Source organism: Cricetulus griseus, chromosome 3, assembly GCF_003668045.3.
Source record: "Cricetulus griseus strain 17A/GY chromosome 3, alternate assembly CriGri-PICRH-1.0, whole genome shotgun sequence".
Taxonomy (NCBI): domain Eukaryota; kingdom Metazoa; phylum Chordata; class Mammalia; order Rodentia; family Cricetidae; genus Cricetulus; species Cricetulus griseus.
Window position 1 is genome coordinate 181,291,678 of NC_048596.1, and position 16,005 is coordinate 181,307,682.

Sequence of the window (16,005 nt, forward strand, 5' to 3'; positions counted from 1 at the left end):
CCCTCTGTCTCTCCTGTGACATCTTGAATGTGTGCCTACTCACAGAAGCCCCGTGGCTTCTCCTGTTACAGCTTTCTGCTCAGGTGTGAAGACAGAGTTCTAGTATTCCAGAATAGTTTCAGAATCCATGCTATGCCTTTCCAGAAGGCCTAAAGAAGGAACAAAAACAGCAAAGGTGACGGTGGTGGCTATTCTTGGTTGTCAGCTTGACTAGATATGGATTTAACTGGAATTCAGAAATGGGTTTCATGCTTGGTTTAAAGTGGGTGAATTTACTTCTTCCCTGGATATTTGAGGTAGGAAGACACATGCCTTTGATCAAGATATTGAGGTAGGAAGATATACCTTTAATATGGGCCAACCTACTAGAAGCCTATATAAGAACATGGGAGACAGAGGGTTTGGCTCTTTGCCTGTTTGCTCTCAACTTGCTCTCAATGCAAGTCCATTCCTTCACTGGCATTAGAGCCTACTTCTTCGGGATTCCAGCATCTACTGAAGACCAGATGAGACATCCAGGCTCGTGGACTGCACAGCTTCTGGATTCTTGGACTTTCTATTCATAGCCAGCCACTGTTCAACTAGAACCATAACCTGTAAGTTATTCTAATAAATCCCATTTCTCTATACTTACATAGAGTAATTCATTCTATAAATCTTGCTACTTTAGAGAACCCAGAATAATACAGTGACTTTGCCTGCCTCCTGGCCTTGACTCCTGTCATTTCTGACTAATCCATTCCCCTACAATAGGACTTTGCCCCACCACACCAAGTTCCCGCCTACATCCTTTTGATTTAAATTCCTGCCTGGGCAAGCCACACAGATTCTGCTTCCTGTTTTTGAAACCATCCTACATAGCAGCACAGACTGAGAGCTGATCATGCCACTGAACCAACTTCATAGCTGGCTGAATGCTATGCTCGTTGGACTCCTGCTTCTCCTCCTCCATGTGCAGGGTGAGGCTCACTAAGATGACAATGGGGAATGATTAGAGTCAGAACGGCCAAATTCTGCAAAGTCAGAGGCCTAGCTTGTGAGTGAAAGGGTGGGGGAAGGGTGGGCGATGGAAATGCGAGCCTCTCAATCCCCTGGCCAAAGCCCACAGATTTTGTGGGCCCACTAGCACACAGAGGGTCAGAGAATCAAAGATCACTCCATCCCAAGGAGACAGCTCAGTGTAAGGAGCTCTGGAGAGTGCCAGACTATTAAAGAAAAAGTGAACTGAAGGACTTGTTCCCTCTTCAGTGTGTGGCTATGACTGCAGCTACAACTGACCTTGGATAAGAATGGCAAAAATCATCTCTGTGAATTCCAGGCCAACCTGGTCTATAGAGTGAGGTCTAGGACAGCTAGTTCTACACAGAGAAACCCTATCTCAAAACAACAACAACAAAAAGAATGAAATAATCATAAATTCATGTAGACAAATAGCTATGAGGGTATGACCTCTTTGGCCAGAGAAACATTCTGCCAGATAAACATTCTGACACCCTTCAAAGAGCAATAGGAAAGGTTCCTGGCCCTGGGGAATAGGGAAACTTTCACACTCACTCCCCACAGCTGAACTTGGTGCTCCTGGGTTCCCTTCCTGTGTGCCCTGGTAACAGTGAGATCAGAACTCCCACAATCTGCTGGCAGCTGACTGCACAAAATTAACCCTGATGGCATCTCTCCACACAGGTCAGGATTCATCAGAGGCCAGCCCCATCAGGAACACACACACAGGCCAGGTCCGAGGCAGCCTCATCCAACTGAGTGACACCAAAGTTGGTGTCCACAGCTTCCTGGGAATTCCCTTTGCCAAGCCACCTGTCGGACCACTGCGCTTTGCACCTCCTGAAGCCCCTGAACCATGGAGTGGTGTGAGAGATGGGACCTCGTATCCAGCCATGTAAGTTTCAGACCCAGAGGATGTCTGGCGCTGGGATGAACAGATGCTGTGAGCTCTAAGCAATGCTGAAGTGTTTCCTCCATTTCAGTGCCATAGCAGTTTTCTCTTATAGTGGGGGAGTCCACCATGAGTTTTTCTGATGCATGTGCTAAAGTTGCATAGAACAACCTTGCCAGTCTTCTGGGTCAGAGCTTGGCATCCACAGGAAGTCAGGTGCAAGTACTACAGAGGGGAATAAAATCAAATTGTTCACAGATTCAAATTAAGCCCAGTGTTCTCTGCCACAATGGGAGGGATCTCTAGGCATGAGTTGTGTGAGCTATTATGCAGAGAATGTCCCTGAATCCAGTAGAATACACTAAGAGTGCAGCAGTGATGGATACTTGCTAACTCCACCCTCACAGTCACTGTGACAACCTAGAGAGCCAAGTGCCAGTGACCAAGTAACAAGGATATGTAACTAATTCCCTCTTGAGACAGTGTAGGAAAAAGAAGTTCCCTGAGAGTGTGTATATGGGATACTGTAGACTTTAAGGCACTATATTCTATTGATTCCTATAGTGCCTATGGAAAATAACACCCTAATATTGCAAACTTTGTTTTCTGTTGCTGTAATAAAGCACTAACAAAAGAAACTAAGGGGAGAAAGCTATTATTGAAGGTTTCAGATTAGAATCTATCATGCTGGGGGATTCACAGTGAAGAAAAATTACAGGAGCTGGATATATCACATCCATAACCAGGAACAGACAGCAGAAAATGCTTCTATGTCTGCTAATGCTTAGGTCATTTTTCTATTCTTATACAATTCAGTGAATGTCACCACATACAGCCAACCATTTCCATGCAAACACCTAGAAGTCTATATATCCCAGACTCAGAAAGACTAACATCCAGGCCCCATCCAACCACATGACTTCCTAGAATTCTGGCTCCACTCCAACTTTCAAGGAGCCTGTGGCCTTTACCTTGTGAGAAGGACTTTAGAGGGGGAATATGTGTTAATAGGACATCATGAGGAGCAGCAGATGAAGGTGTCTGAGATAAAACCCAAACTCACATTTGACTTTGACCACCATACACCTCTTGGAATAACTATCTCCCTTTTTGCCAGTTGTCTGCAAAATGTTGATATGATGAATTCAGAGAGCCTAAAGAATCTAAAAATGACCCCGCCTCCCATTCCTATGTCTGAGGACTGCCTGCATCTCAACATCTACGCACCAGCTCATGCCCATGAGGGCTCTAACCTGCCTGTAAGTGTCAGGCCATGGTCAACTTGGGGAGAGGGAACGTTTTTCAAGATGATTAGAAAGGGCAAAAGCTCCATTTCAGTGGGGGTTCTATTAAAAGTGTTGCCCTATTTGGGCCAAAAAGGCCTTGTTGGCCACACTATGCAGCTGAAACCTGGGCATGGGACATAGCACTGGAGTGATCAAAGGCTCTTTGATAAAACCAGGACTCGTTCTACAACCTGAGACCTGCATAACCACTTAGGTGCTCAAGCCTCAACATTGAGGTCCCATTTCTATTTCTAGGTTATCTGTTGTTTCAATAAGATGGTCCTTTCCTTTTTAAAAATGCAGAGATATTCATGGAGACACCCCACTTTGTTCTACTATAAAGTGTGAATAATGATGAGATTACTCTATCCATAGAGCCATTAATTCAAACTGAGATACATGGTAGGGATGGGGACTAGAGGTGGGGCTACTTAGATGTTCCTATCTATGACCAAGGCCCTGAAGTCCTGAGGATTTTATACAGTGTGTAGCTTCACACAGTTGATACTCTAGTAAGCAGTCCTTCAGAGCTTACTTTTGGCTAGGAGCTTCATGGCATCTCTCTTGACTTCTCAGGTGATGGTGTGGATTCATGGTGGTGGACTAGTTATAGGAATGGCTTCCATGTATGATGGATCCATGCTGGCAGCCATGGAGGATGTGGTGGTAGTCACTATCCAGTACCGCCTGGGTATCCTGGGCTTCTTCAGGTAAGAATAGGACTGAGCTGAGCAATGTCAGCTGAGAAGAACATAAACAGCCCTTTGATCCATGTCCCTTCCACTTCTCAGCACTGGAGACCAGCATGCCAGAGGCAACTGGGGCTTCTTAGACCAAGTGGCTGCCCTACGCTGGGTCCAGCAGAATATCGCCCACTTTGGAGGCAACCCTGACCAGGTCACCATTTTTGGCGAGTCTGCAGGTGGTATAAGTGTGTCTTCACATGTTGTGTCCCCCATGTCTAAAGGACTCTTCCATGGTGCCATCATGGAGAGTGGAGTAGCCCTGCTGCCTGGTCTCATCTCCAGCTCCTCTGAGATGGTTTACACAGTGAGTGTCCCCAAACACTTCAGCCCTGGATCTACTGGCAAAGAACTATCCTCTGGCACTATGGTGTTCAGTGGAGAAAACATGATCTAAGGAAAGGGCATCTCTTTGCTTATTTCTGAAAGGCTCAAGGGTTAGAATCCACACCTCTACTTTCTACAAACTGAGTATGTTATGTGGACAGCAAAGCTGCCCTAGCAGCTTCAATCACTGGCAAAATTGAGTCTGCAAGGGTGAGGGAGATGGTTCAGTGGGTTTTTTTAAGTGCTCAGAGTACAAGTTGAGGATCTATGTTCAAATTCCCATGACCCACAAAAGGCTGGAGATAGTAACATGTATCTGTAATTCCAATGTCCCTGTGGTCAGGCAGAAGGTAGAGACAAGAGAATCCCTGGATGTTCCCAGAGCAGCTCAGCTAGTACAGGCAGCAGCAAAACAAGAAGACACCCTGTGAACAGTGAAGTCTGAGACTTTGTCCTCTAACCTGAATATACGAACTGTGGCAAAGTTGCTCTTTCTCTCATACACAAAACACAGAAAGATAGATGGAGAAAACAAAACTACCCCAAAGAAAAAAACAAGTATTCAGGTATAAAGGGTACTGCTTGCTATCTGTCACCTATGAACTAAAGGACTTGGGAACAACTTCATATTTATTCCAACCTGCATACAACACACACTATAGTGTGGTATTTAGGGGCAATAATATTGAGTTGGAATTGTGAAAACTCTTCTTCCTGCTTGTTCCCTTTATAGATGGTGGCCAACCTGTCTGGATGTGAGACCATGGACTCAGAGGCCCTGGTGCACTGTCTGAGAGGCAAGAGTGAAGCAGATGTTCTGGCCATTAACAAGGTAGTAGAATTGTGTGTGTGGTTGGACCTGGTCGACAAGATGTGGGACTCTGAACCAAATACCTCATTTCTATGACTTTGTGTTCTTTAGTTCTGTGTGATATGATAAAGCACATGGGGGACCTTGGTGGATTCCATGGCAGGCAAGGGTGACCTAGGCAGGGGGGACAAATATGCCAGGCAGATAGAGCTTAGTGAGAACTTTTATTAGAAAGGGCAAGGGGAAGGAAAGAGAAAAGAGGTAAAGAGACACAGAGACAGAGAGGGAAGATAAGAGAAGAGGGAGAGAGGAAAATTCCTGTCTTCCCACAGGGGAACAGTAGGAACAAGAATGGGAAAGAGAGGAGCTGGAAAGAGAGGAGCCAAAAAGAGAGAGTAGAAAGAGAGCACAAGTGGGCAGAGGTCTTCCTTTTAAAGGGGTCCTTTGCACCTGGGCTGAGCAGGGTACTGCCTGAGTGCATTCTGCCAGGTGACAGGGGCAGGCCAGCACAATGTCTTGAATCCTTTCATTTCTACCTTTATTATTAAATAGATGAGGAGTTAGGCGTGGCAGGCTAGGGAATAAGGGTTCTCAAGACTACTTCCTGCTGACTTGGGGTCTTTGCAGGACCTGAGAAAGCTGAGATGCTGCCACATCCTGGGGTAACTGGTAACTGGTTGTTTCATCAAAGTCCGGGCTGAGTGGAACTCTCTGGTGCCTCTTAGACCTGGCAAGATGTGTGCCGAGCAAAGGACAAGGTTAAGAAAAAATTTTTTCTTCAGTCCTGGTACTTGAGGGGAAGAAGATCGTAAGATGAGGGTGTTACGATAAATCTTTCTGCCAAAAGCTGCCTGAGCCCCACCGCCACGTGTGTGCTTTATGCCAGCCGCCTACCCAAGTTAGGCCCAAATAAATACACAGAGAAATTTGTATTAGTTACAATGCTGCTTGGCCAATGACTAGGATTCTCATCTGTTAGCTCAGTCTCAATTATCATACATCTATATATTTTATAAGACTTATCTTATCGGACGCCTTATTGGCATCCCTCCTTGTTGTGGATCACATCGAGCCGCTGGAGCAGGCGAACAGGAAAAAGGGGTGCTTCCTGTTTCTCCTTCACTTAAATATGAGTCTCCTTGCTATGTCACTTCCTGCCTGGATCACACTTCTCTACTACATTTCCCAGAATCCTCTTTGACTCCTAGTCCTGTCTACTTGCTGTCTCATTGGCCAAACAGTATTTTATTTAACAATCAATAAGATAAATATACACAGTAGTACATTCCCCATCATGAGGGAGGGGTCACCAGGGTGGTCCCAAGATAAAAGAAGGGAGTCCTGGGAACAGGGAAAGGTTGAATGATATTTATCTGGAGTGAATCTGACCTGTGTGGGTGGGTTCAATTCGGCTCCCTGGAACTTACAATAATCCATTGAGTTAGGGAGACATACATTTTAGACTCATTAGCATTTCTGTTGTTTATGATCTGCACTGAAATTTGCATTGTAGAAATGGCAGTGTGCTCATTGAAAGGTTCAGGCATTATGCTGGCCTGCCGCTGTTACCTGGTGGAACAGGCCGTATCCTGGTCAGCCCAGGGTTCCATGGGAACTAAGTCTGCACGCAGGTACAGAGGACCCCTTTAATTCCTGCCCATTTACACTCTTTTTCTCTGCTCTCTCTACACTTCTCTCACTTTACTCTCTACTCTTCTCTCTGCTTCTGCTCTTCTCTTCTCTCTGTCTCTTCTCTCTGCCTCTCTATGGCGACCGGCCATGGTGGTCAACCATTAGCCATGTTCCTCTTCTTTCTTAGTCTCTCTACTCTGCCGGGCCTATAATAAACCGATTAATATGTCTAATATGTCTCTAAGTAATATGTCTCATCCGCCTCTTTTTCTTTATATCTAATTTAAACAAAAGTCTAACACCCATGTCAGAAATGATTTGGTTGAAAGCATTAACATGCTTAAAACTGACACATGCCTTTTTTTTATTTTTTGTTTTATTTTTTAATAATTTATTTTTTACATCCCAATCCCAGTTCCCCCTCCCTCTTCTCCCCCTCCTCCCATCTGTTCCACTGAGAGGTTAAAACTGACAGATAGATTTACTGTTAGACCCCCGGAAAACTCAGGTATCCGGGGTCCCAGGCCACGTTCGTGGTCACCCCAATCACCAGGCAGATTCGAGAGCTTGCTGCAAACTGCATGAGGCTTTATTGTAATTTAACGAGCTAACCCCATGTTAGCTCGGGTCTTTCACCCACCTGTCATGGTGGATGGCTCGCAAAAGACAGCTCCTAGGGCCTCCCAAGAGATCTTATAGGACAGCGTAAGGGGAGTGTCTAGGGGTACGCACAGGCTCACGATTGGTGTGCCTCCAGACTTGGAGGGCTTGCCCCGTGTTGATTGGTCAACTGGTTGTTATGGCCCATAGGCCCTCCCAGGGTGGTTGCTATGCTTTGTGCATCATTGCTGTGCGCTTGTCCATAAAGCACACCCAGGGTCGTAAAGCATAGCGCCACCAGCTAACTTCTGATTGGTTCCTTGTCACGAGGCAGGCATCTGACTTTCTAGTGACTAACTAACTTCTGATTGGTTCCTTGTCACAAGGCAGGCATCTGACCTCTAAGTGACCAAGGCAAGTTTATGGCAAGCACGTGTTCGGCTGTTATGGCTGCCGAAAGGGGAGCTGGTCCCTTCATTACCACAATGAAAAGAACCCTAATTTTGAGCTTGCAATTATCATATAGTGGTATACTTTGGTGTTTTATACTGTGTCAGAGTTGGATTAGTAGCTTATTAAAACTTTACTGATTAATGTAAGGAAGAACCAGAGTGTGATCTCTGATTCTCATGTTGGAGCAAACAGACAAGACATTTAAAGAGACACAGTAAACTTGAAACTGCCAGGGACAAGAAACCAGATCTACTGCAGATGAACAGGCAGGGTTTTTGCATGAAATGTGTGCCCTTCTGGCCCCTGGAAAGACACGCCATTAAGCAAACAAGCCATGCACAACAGACCCGGTAAAAGAAGAAATTGGAGACAAAGAAATAAAAGGCAAAAAAAGTAAATAATTTTGCCGGGCGTTGGTGGTGCACGCCTTTAATCCCAGCACTGGTGAGGCAGAGGCAGGTGGATCTCTGTGAGTTCAAAGCCACCCTGGTCTCCAGAGCGAGTGCCAAAATAAGCTCCAAAGCTACACAGAGAAATCCTGTCTCGAAAAACCAAAAAAAAAAAAAGTAAATAATTTTGTTTGGCAGCAGGATTTGTCGGCAGACGCTGGCTAGACTGTCCCTCTGCCTAGGCTGAGTGAAGGGAGTAACCTATGGAGTGGGTGACCTAATGTTACACCACATGGTCACTCTCCGTCAAGATGGCGGCTGCCATAAACAGGTTCCCATTCACTGGCAGAAGTTAGAAAGGTCCCGTAAAGTTTTGAGATATAATTTTGTTGGCTTGTTTCCCACGAGTGAAGCACAAAGATACATGAAGCCCGTAGGACACCGGAGTCCAAGGGGCACAACATCTAAAACAACCCCTGTGGGTCTGAGAAGCAAATGTACCAGTCAGTATGGACAGTGCTAGGGTGTAAAACCTGACAGACCCCCGTAGGTCTGAAAAACAAGGCACTGTTCAGTGAGGGCAGGGCTAGGATACAAAACTCAAAAACCTCATTCATAGGGAAAAATTAAAATGAAAAATTCTCCGAAAGTCCTGAGTAGACAGTGTCGCAGGCCAGCCCACTGTGAGCCTCTGGCATCTCTGTGGAGGAGAAACATGGTAGTAGTGCAGCTAGGTGGAAAAGAGGGACCCGCCATCCCAGCTTGAATGGCTCAGCAGAGATCAGACAAACAGGAGAGGGAGACATTATGAACAGGAGCATAAAATGACATTCCCAGGCAGAGAGAGGATGCGCTCTGAGACAGGTGAGAGGCAGCAGGACCCACTGTGGCAGGCTAGAGAGAGTTTTAGCATACCGGAAACAGAAGGGAAACAGACAATTGAAAAAGAGCAGAGGCTGCGCTTCCAACTATGGATCACCTGTAGAACGTAGGGTGCCAACCAGTGGACACATGGTTTGATATGGGGGGAGTCAGTTTCCATGAGTGAAGTAGAGAAGATCCAAAGCCTATAATCTCCAATGTCCCAGAGAATAAGGGTGGATCAGATACAAGAGGCACAAACTGATTTTGTGGTCAGTCCATCAGGCACACATCAGGGGCCAGGGCTCCTGGAGCCCAAGAGACATGCCGTCACCCAGTACTGGGGCTTTGTACTGGGGTTTTTTAGTGGGCCAAAAAGGCGAGAGACCACAGTCTCAATACAGGTCCTAACACATGGCAGCATGAGCAGAGGTAGAGAGGAAGGGGCACTTACCAGACATGGTGGTGGTAGATGGAAGAATCCAGAGATCATTAGTTGGAAAAGTAACCGAGTTGAAGGTTATAGGGTCCTGTTGTATCTCGGACAGCCACAGGCAGGAAGAAATGCCAGGAAAACCTGCCGAGTCACGTGTACCATAAGTTATGATAAAGCACATGGGGGACCTTGGTGGATTCCATGGCAGGAAAGGGTAACGGGGCGGGGAGGCAGGGGAGAGGGGAGGCGGGGGAGAACATGGCAGGCAAATAGAGCTTAGTGAGAAATTTTATTAGAAAGGGCGAGGGTAGAAGGAATGAGAAAAGAAGTAAAGAGACCCAGAGACAGAGAAAGGACAGAAGAGAAGAGGGAGACAGGAAAAGTCTGCCCCAGGGGAACGGTGTGAAAGAGAGTGGGAAAGAGGAGCCAGAAAGAGAGAGAAAAAAGAGAGCATAAAGTGGGCAGGAGTCTTCCTTTTAAAGGGGTCCTTTGCATGTAGGCTGACCAGGGTACTGCCTGAGAGCACGCTGCCAGGTGACAGAGACAGGCCAGTGTAATGCCTGCATCCTTACACTAATCTAAGTGCAGATTCTCTTCCAGAGTGAGCTGAGCACCCTGAGACTAGTAAGAAATGAGAAAATGGTGAAAGTAACACAGTGGACATCACCGTGTGTATTTTGTTGACCTTCATCATTGACTTTTAATACCCCCAGGTCTTCGAGGCCATTTCTGGTGTGGTGGACGGAGAGTTCCTGCCCAGGCATCCCCTAGAGCTGTTGGCTTCTGTGGATTTTCAACCTGTCCCCAGCATCATAGGTTTCAACAATGATGAGTATGGTTGGATCATCCCTACGGTAAGGCTCACTTCCAATCCTCCAGGAGCCTGGAGACTCAGGTTAAGCAGTGGGAATTCAATACATCTTTAATCTAAGTCCATCCAATCCTGCTCTTAACCCTTGCCTTTTGCTTCCCAGGTGGTAAACAGTGCCCAGACAATAAAGGAAATAACCAGAGAAAACCTGCAGGCTGTTCTGAAGAATGCAACAGCACAAATGGTGAGACACCTCTAGTCTTGTCCATATAAAGAGCTCCCTCATAGCTCCTTCTCAGGCAGCATCCCTGCTAATAAAGGTCAGTATAAGGATGATTCTATGTGGGGTCACCCAGAGGTGTAGCAGGTTCTTTCTCTTTTGGAGGCCACCAAGCAGCTCCCAAATCATGACATGAAGACTTGTTATTATTTATGGATGTTCAGGCTTATCTTATTCTTGCCCGACTAGCTCTTAAAATGAACCTGTTTCTCTTCCTTTACAATTTGCCTCGGGGCTTTTAGCTTTCTTCCCTTTTGTATATCACTGTCACCTCATGTCTGGCTGGCAGCTGCCTGAACTCTGGCTCCTGATGAGTCCCTCCCTTCCTCCTCGTTGTCTTCCCTTTCCCTTCTTCTGAGACTAAATTCCTCCTCCTATGTATTCTCTCTGCCCGCCAGCCCTGCCTATCCCTCTCCTGCCTGATTTATTAGACCAATCAGGTGCATTGGGCAGGAAAGACAAAACAGCGACACATTTTTACATAATTACAGCAACAACAAATATAGCATATCTTGGCATCATTAACAAAGGCAATAGAAACAAATGTAACACACCTTTACACAGTTAAAATAATATTCCACCACATCAACAAATGTAACACATCTTTGCCCTGTTAAAGTAACATTTCACAAGATTGGAGCTTGAACCTTTTTGCCTATAGCCTGTCTCTACCCTGGGCCCATTCTCCCCAGACCAAAGGCTGCCGCCCACCTAACTGAGAACATGCCAAGCCTCATTCTTCCTGCTCTCCTTGGTGTAGATGTTGCCTCCTGAGTGTAGTGACCTGCTAATGGAAGAATATATGGGGGACACTGAGGATCCCCAAACCCTCCAAATACAGTTCACAGAGATGATGGGAGACTTCATGTTTGCGATCCCAGCACTCCAAGTAGCACATTTTCAGCGTGAGTACACCTGTAACACGGCTCAGGGGAGCAGCTCACAGATGTAGGTGATGGGTGAGCACTGTGGAGCTGTGTGGTACCCAGGTCTCATGTCTAGTTATTGAGAGTGACATCTAGGTACAGAGGAAATGGGTCACTGACACTCTATTGACTTGACAAAACCACTCAGCTGGGAAGGCCACGGACACAGTTTAGCCAAGGGCTTTTCCACAGCTAGGGCTCCAGCCCAAAGCTCCCTCCACCACTTAACTTTTATGATTCTAGGTAACATTTCATCAAGGTTTCTTGTCACCAAAAATGTATAAGAAAAGCTCCAGGTAAGGGAATACTAAGTCACCATCTGTTTTTGCCTCCAGGCTTCCATGCCCCTGTCTACTTCTATGAGTTCCATCATCAGCCCTCCTTTGTAAAGAATATCAGGCCACCCCACGTGAAGGCTGACCATGGTGATGAGGTTCCTTTTGTCTTCGGGTCCTTATTCTGGGGTGTGAAACGTGAGTCTTCCTTATTTTTGTTGAGTTGAATGAGGTCCCAGATGAATCTCTGAGGGACTCCTGAGCTCTCAGTCCATTTGCTATACATGTATGGTTTAGAATCTGGACCCTTCCCAGTCTAACCTATAATAGGCGAGATGACAGAACACTGGGTCAAGAATTCAATTAGAGGCTTGCATGAATCTTGGACACTTATATAGTGAAGAAGGGAGGTAGCAAAGCCAATAGTTTGGGGTCAGACAACAGCTAGGATTGTGAATCTGAAGCATAAGTTGGCAATAGTGTGAGATGGCATATACTTTTCCTTTGTCTTCCTCATGACTCCAGTTGACCTCACCAAGGAGGAGGAGCTACTGAACAAGAGGATGATGAAGTACTGGGCCAACTTTGCAAGACATGGGTGAGTACACGCCTCTCTCTCCCAATCTTCCAGGTGTAGGTCCCTATCTAGGGCTCTCTTTTGGATGGTGGCCTTCTTATCATGCATGGGTATCTCAACATGTGATAGAGTATTCGCTACCCCATAGCACATTTATACAGATACTTTATAATTGTCAGTTACTGAACATCTCACAGTGACCTGGTTCATGAGCCATGGTAATATGGTACAGTTCTTTAGATCTTACTTCTTATAGGGAGATATAAAACAACAGGTCAAGTAGTCATCACCCACGTGGGGCAAAAACTAGTGAGTGACACTTGTATCCTTATATCAGGACACCTGTCCCATCAGGCCCTTTAATCACTGGCCTAATTTTACCACTGATCTGACCCAAATCAGGGGATTAGCCTTTGAACAATAATGACCCCACCCTTACCTATTGGTGGCATATCCACAGGAACCCCAACAGCGAGGGTCTACCCTACTGGCCCATGTTGGACCATGATGAGCAGTACCTGCAGCTGAACATCCAGCCTGCTGTGGGCCAAGCCTTGAAGGCCAGAAGGCTGCAGTTCTGGACCAAGACTCTGCCCCAGAAGATCCAGGAGCTAAAGAGGTCACAGAACATGCACAAAGAACTATAGGGCCCTATGTGAGGAATGGTGTGTTAGCTTGGCTGCTGATAGAGTCAGCTTGAGGTTCCCAAAACATATTGAGGAGCCTGGGTTGATTCTAGCATTCACATAACCTCTGCACTTGTCTGTTCTTCCACATTTATCACAAATCCTCTGCATGTAACTCTCTACCCTGCTGGGCCATCTTTTGTTAGACTTACTCAAAAGTGCTCCAATAACAGTGTGGATGTGTGAGTCCCAAAGTACACATCTCCTTTCATACTCCACTGGTACTAGACCCTTTATGCCCTTCCTCCTTTAAAGTCTCATCCTCAGTGTCCTCTTCTCTAAGACCAAAACCCTCTTTAAGTGAATCAGAAGCTTTGGAGAGCTTTGATATAGGTTCTTAGGAGAACTTATATCATACAGTGGGCTGTATCAAAATCACATCCCTCTCTCAGCAAGTCCATACTTTTGGAGATTTTGAAGTCCAAGGTTAAGATACCAACAGATATGTTGTATTTTGATGACTAGCTCTCTGACACAAATATGGTAACCTGTTTGCGATGGGATAATTAATAGTTCTCATAACCCAGGCCTCCAATAGGCCTAACGCCATCATATTGGAGTCTAAGTTTCAATATAGAAACCTGATTCACAGACACTTTCAAAACACAGAACATTAAGGTTCCCAAGTCTGTCTCTGGATTTGAAAACATCTGAAAGCATTTCTACCTGTTGTGTTTGTAGGTAAAATGTCACTTACAAACTATTTTAAGATAATCTGCCTATTCATCAATATTTATTTGTTTTTCCTCTTCCCCTCCCCATCATCCAACCCCATTCATCTATTTCCATGCCAAAGTAGTTAGTGACACAATATTATATCAGACATCTACTATCTCATCAAGCCTGGAAGAGTTTTTGTGTATGCGTGTGTCCAGAAGAACTAGGTTGGTTACTATGTGTCTTCTGAGGTTTGTCTTGATTTCCAGGGGTTCTGTGGACATGGCAATGCCCACAATTTCGTGATCATAGTATATCTGTTAAGATGTTTGATTATAGGGTGAGTGATAGAGCAGGGTGGGGGTATCAGAAGGTCCACATATATACAATAGAGGTTCTGTCTCCTGTCTCCATGAGCACTTGTGCATGTATGGGGGTGTCCTCCTGACTTCCACAGTTCCCTTCTGGCCTCTGTGATAACCCTCTTCCCCGGATTGTCCATCTGCATGACTTTCATTTTTACCTATTTACTGTTACTAAGCATTTTGGCCTTTCTTTTACTTTATGTCATTATACAAAAGTGCCAAATTCTCCTCAAGCTGCCTGAATTCTCCAGAAATATTTTCTTTGTCATTAAGAGCCCAGATCCTTCATACTAGAGACCCTGTCATGTCATATCCCCTCATCTCTGATCAGCTTGCCCTACAAATCAGGCTTTCCCAATTTGGCAAAGTACCCCTTTTAAAATTCAGTGCAAGGAAGACCAAAGTGAAAGATTATTGATTGGGGTCAAAGTGAAGATTGTTGATTATCCATCCTGGATACCCTCTAGGAGGGCTGGTGCCAGATTCTCCCACTCTGACCTGGGCTTATTATCGGGCTCCTGCTGCCAATGATTAAGACACATTAGGCTGTTCAGGTAACACAAAGAATCTAGTGCATGTCTTTGATTTTGGAAGAGCTGGGACAGTCCATCTCCCAAAGCCCAGCTGTTCCTTCAGATGGGAAGTTGAGGGGAGAGAGAACATCTGCCTAGGCCAGGAATGGGAGCACAGAGAATTTGAAGGGAGACACTGAATTGACATCATGCCTTATTGACTGAGGGAGTCAGGCACAGCCATGGTTGTTCCATGCCAGTGTTAACATTCAGAAAAGCCCTGAGAAGGAAGGCCCATAGTGTCAGGCTGTGGGTACTCTAGATTTCAGAGAACTAGAGAGACAGAGTCAGGTTCTCAGGAGGCACTGATGGCCATCTGAAGTACACCCCCATCCAATTCTCTCAATAAAATCTGCCCCAGCCAAGTGGGAACCCCTGGCAGGGTTCTCTGGGATTTGAAACTCCTGTTCATGGCCCAGTATCTCAGCTTCACCATAGCCTCTCAGAGTCCAGAGATCCCTGGTGTGGAACTATCATGGCCTAAAAATGGTTGTCAGGTGGATAAATGACTCTGACCTTGTTCTCAGTAGGAGCTGCCATCATACTAGCCACTGTATAGAAGAGAAATAAACAGGAGTATGGCACTAAAGAAGTGCCACACAAAAACAGAATAACATACAAATTAAAGACACCATAGATCTAGTGGAGCCTATAGACTCCCACAAATACTCCTTTAAACACTACAAAATGCATTCTTCCTGGAAGTCCATAAAAATTTTCTACAAAATAGGTTGTTTATTAGATAACAAAAGACGTTTTAGGAAATACAGGAAAATTGAAATAATTACATCTGTTTGATCACAATAGCATAAAATCTGAATCCACATTAAGAGAAGTGACAGAACACATGCAGTCATATGGAGATAAACAACACGCTACTGAATGATGATTACATTTTGAGTGAAATCAAGAAGAAAAGCTAAAATTGTGTAGAATCAAATGAAAAGGAAAGACAACAATGCCAAACCCCAGAGGGCACACTCAAGGCAGCTCTAATGACTAAATTCAAACTCAAATGCCTGTCCCTTCTGCATCTGTGGGATCCTCAACACAAACCTCCTTGCAGAAGCCAGATCACAATCACAGCTTCTCCTCCCTGCTCCCACTACAAAAGCCACATTTAACCTGTGAATCTGAGGACCATAAATGTGAGGACTCAAGGTTAGGGGTAAGGGTTGCTGGTATCTAGAATGGCTCCAGAGCCCATGCTGTGGCTTCCCAGGGAACCAAACAGTGAGAAAATCCAGCAGCTATGGCTTCCACCACCTGGTAAGTTCTGGTTCTATTCTGTCTCATCAGTGCAGCTCTCCTGCAGCTGCCACTTTCCCCCCAACAAGCTGCTTGCCTACACCTCTGTGGATACAAATCCTTCATGGACAAGGCCTGAAGTATCTTCCTCCTGGGAAACATGGTGCATCCACTGCAAC

The 16,005-nt window shown here is 45.5% G+C and overlaps 1 protein-coding gene across 1 annotated transcript; it reads left to right on the forward strand.

The window, feature by feature from the left end:
- Window positions 1-825: 825 nt before the first annotated feature.
- On the forward strand, window positions 826-14,239 carry LOC100769250 (acylcarnitine hydrolase). Its single transcript, XM_027405769.2, has 12 exons — window positions 826-959; window positions 1,684-1,894; window positions 3,009-3,150; window positions 3,754-3,887; window positions 3,969-4,227; window positions 4,981-5,079; window positions 10,143-10,283; window positions 10,404-10,484; window positions 11,281-11,425; window positions 11,782-11,919; window positions 12,247-12,319; window positions 12,759-14,239. Exons 1-12 carry the CDS (start codon window positions 884-886, stop codon window positions 12,943-12,945), a joined length of 1,686 nt encoding a protein of 561 aa, XP_027261570.1. The 5' UTR covers window positions 826-883; the 3' UTR covers window positions 12,946-14,239.
- The last annotated feature ends 1,766 nt before the right edge of the window (window positions 14,240-16,005 follow it).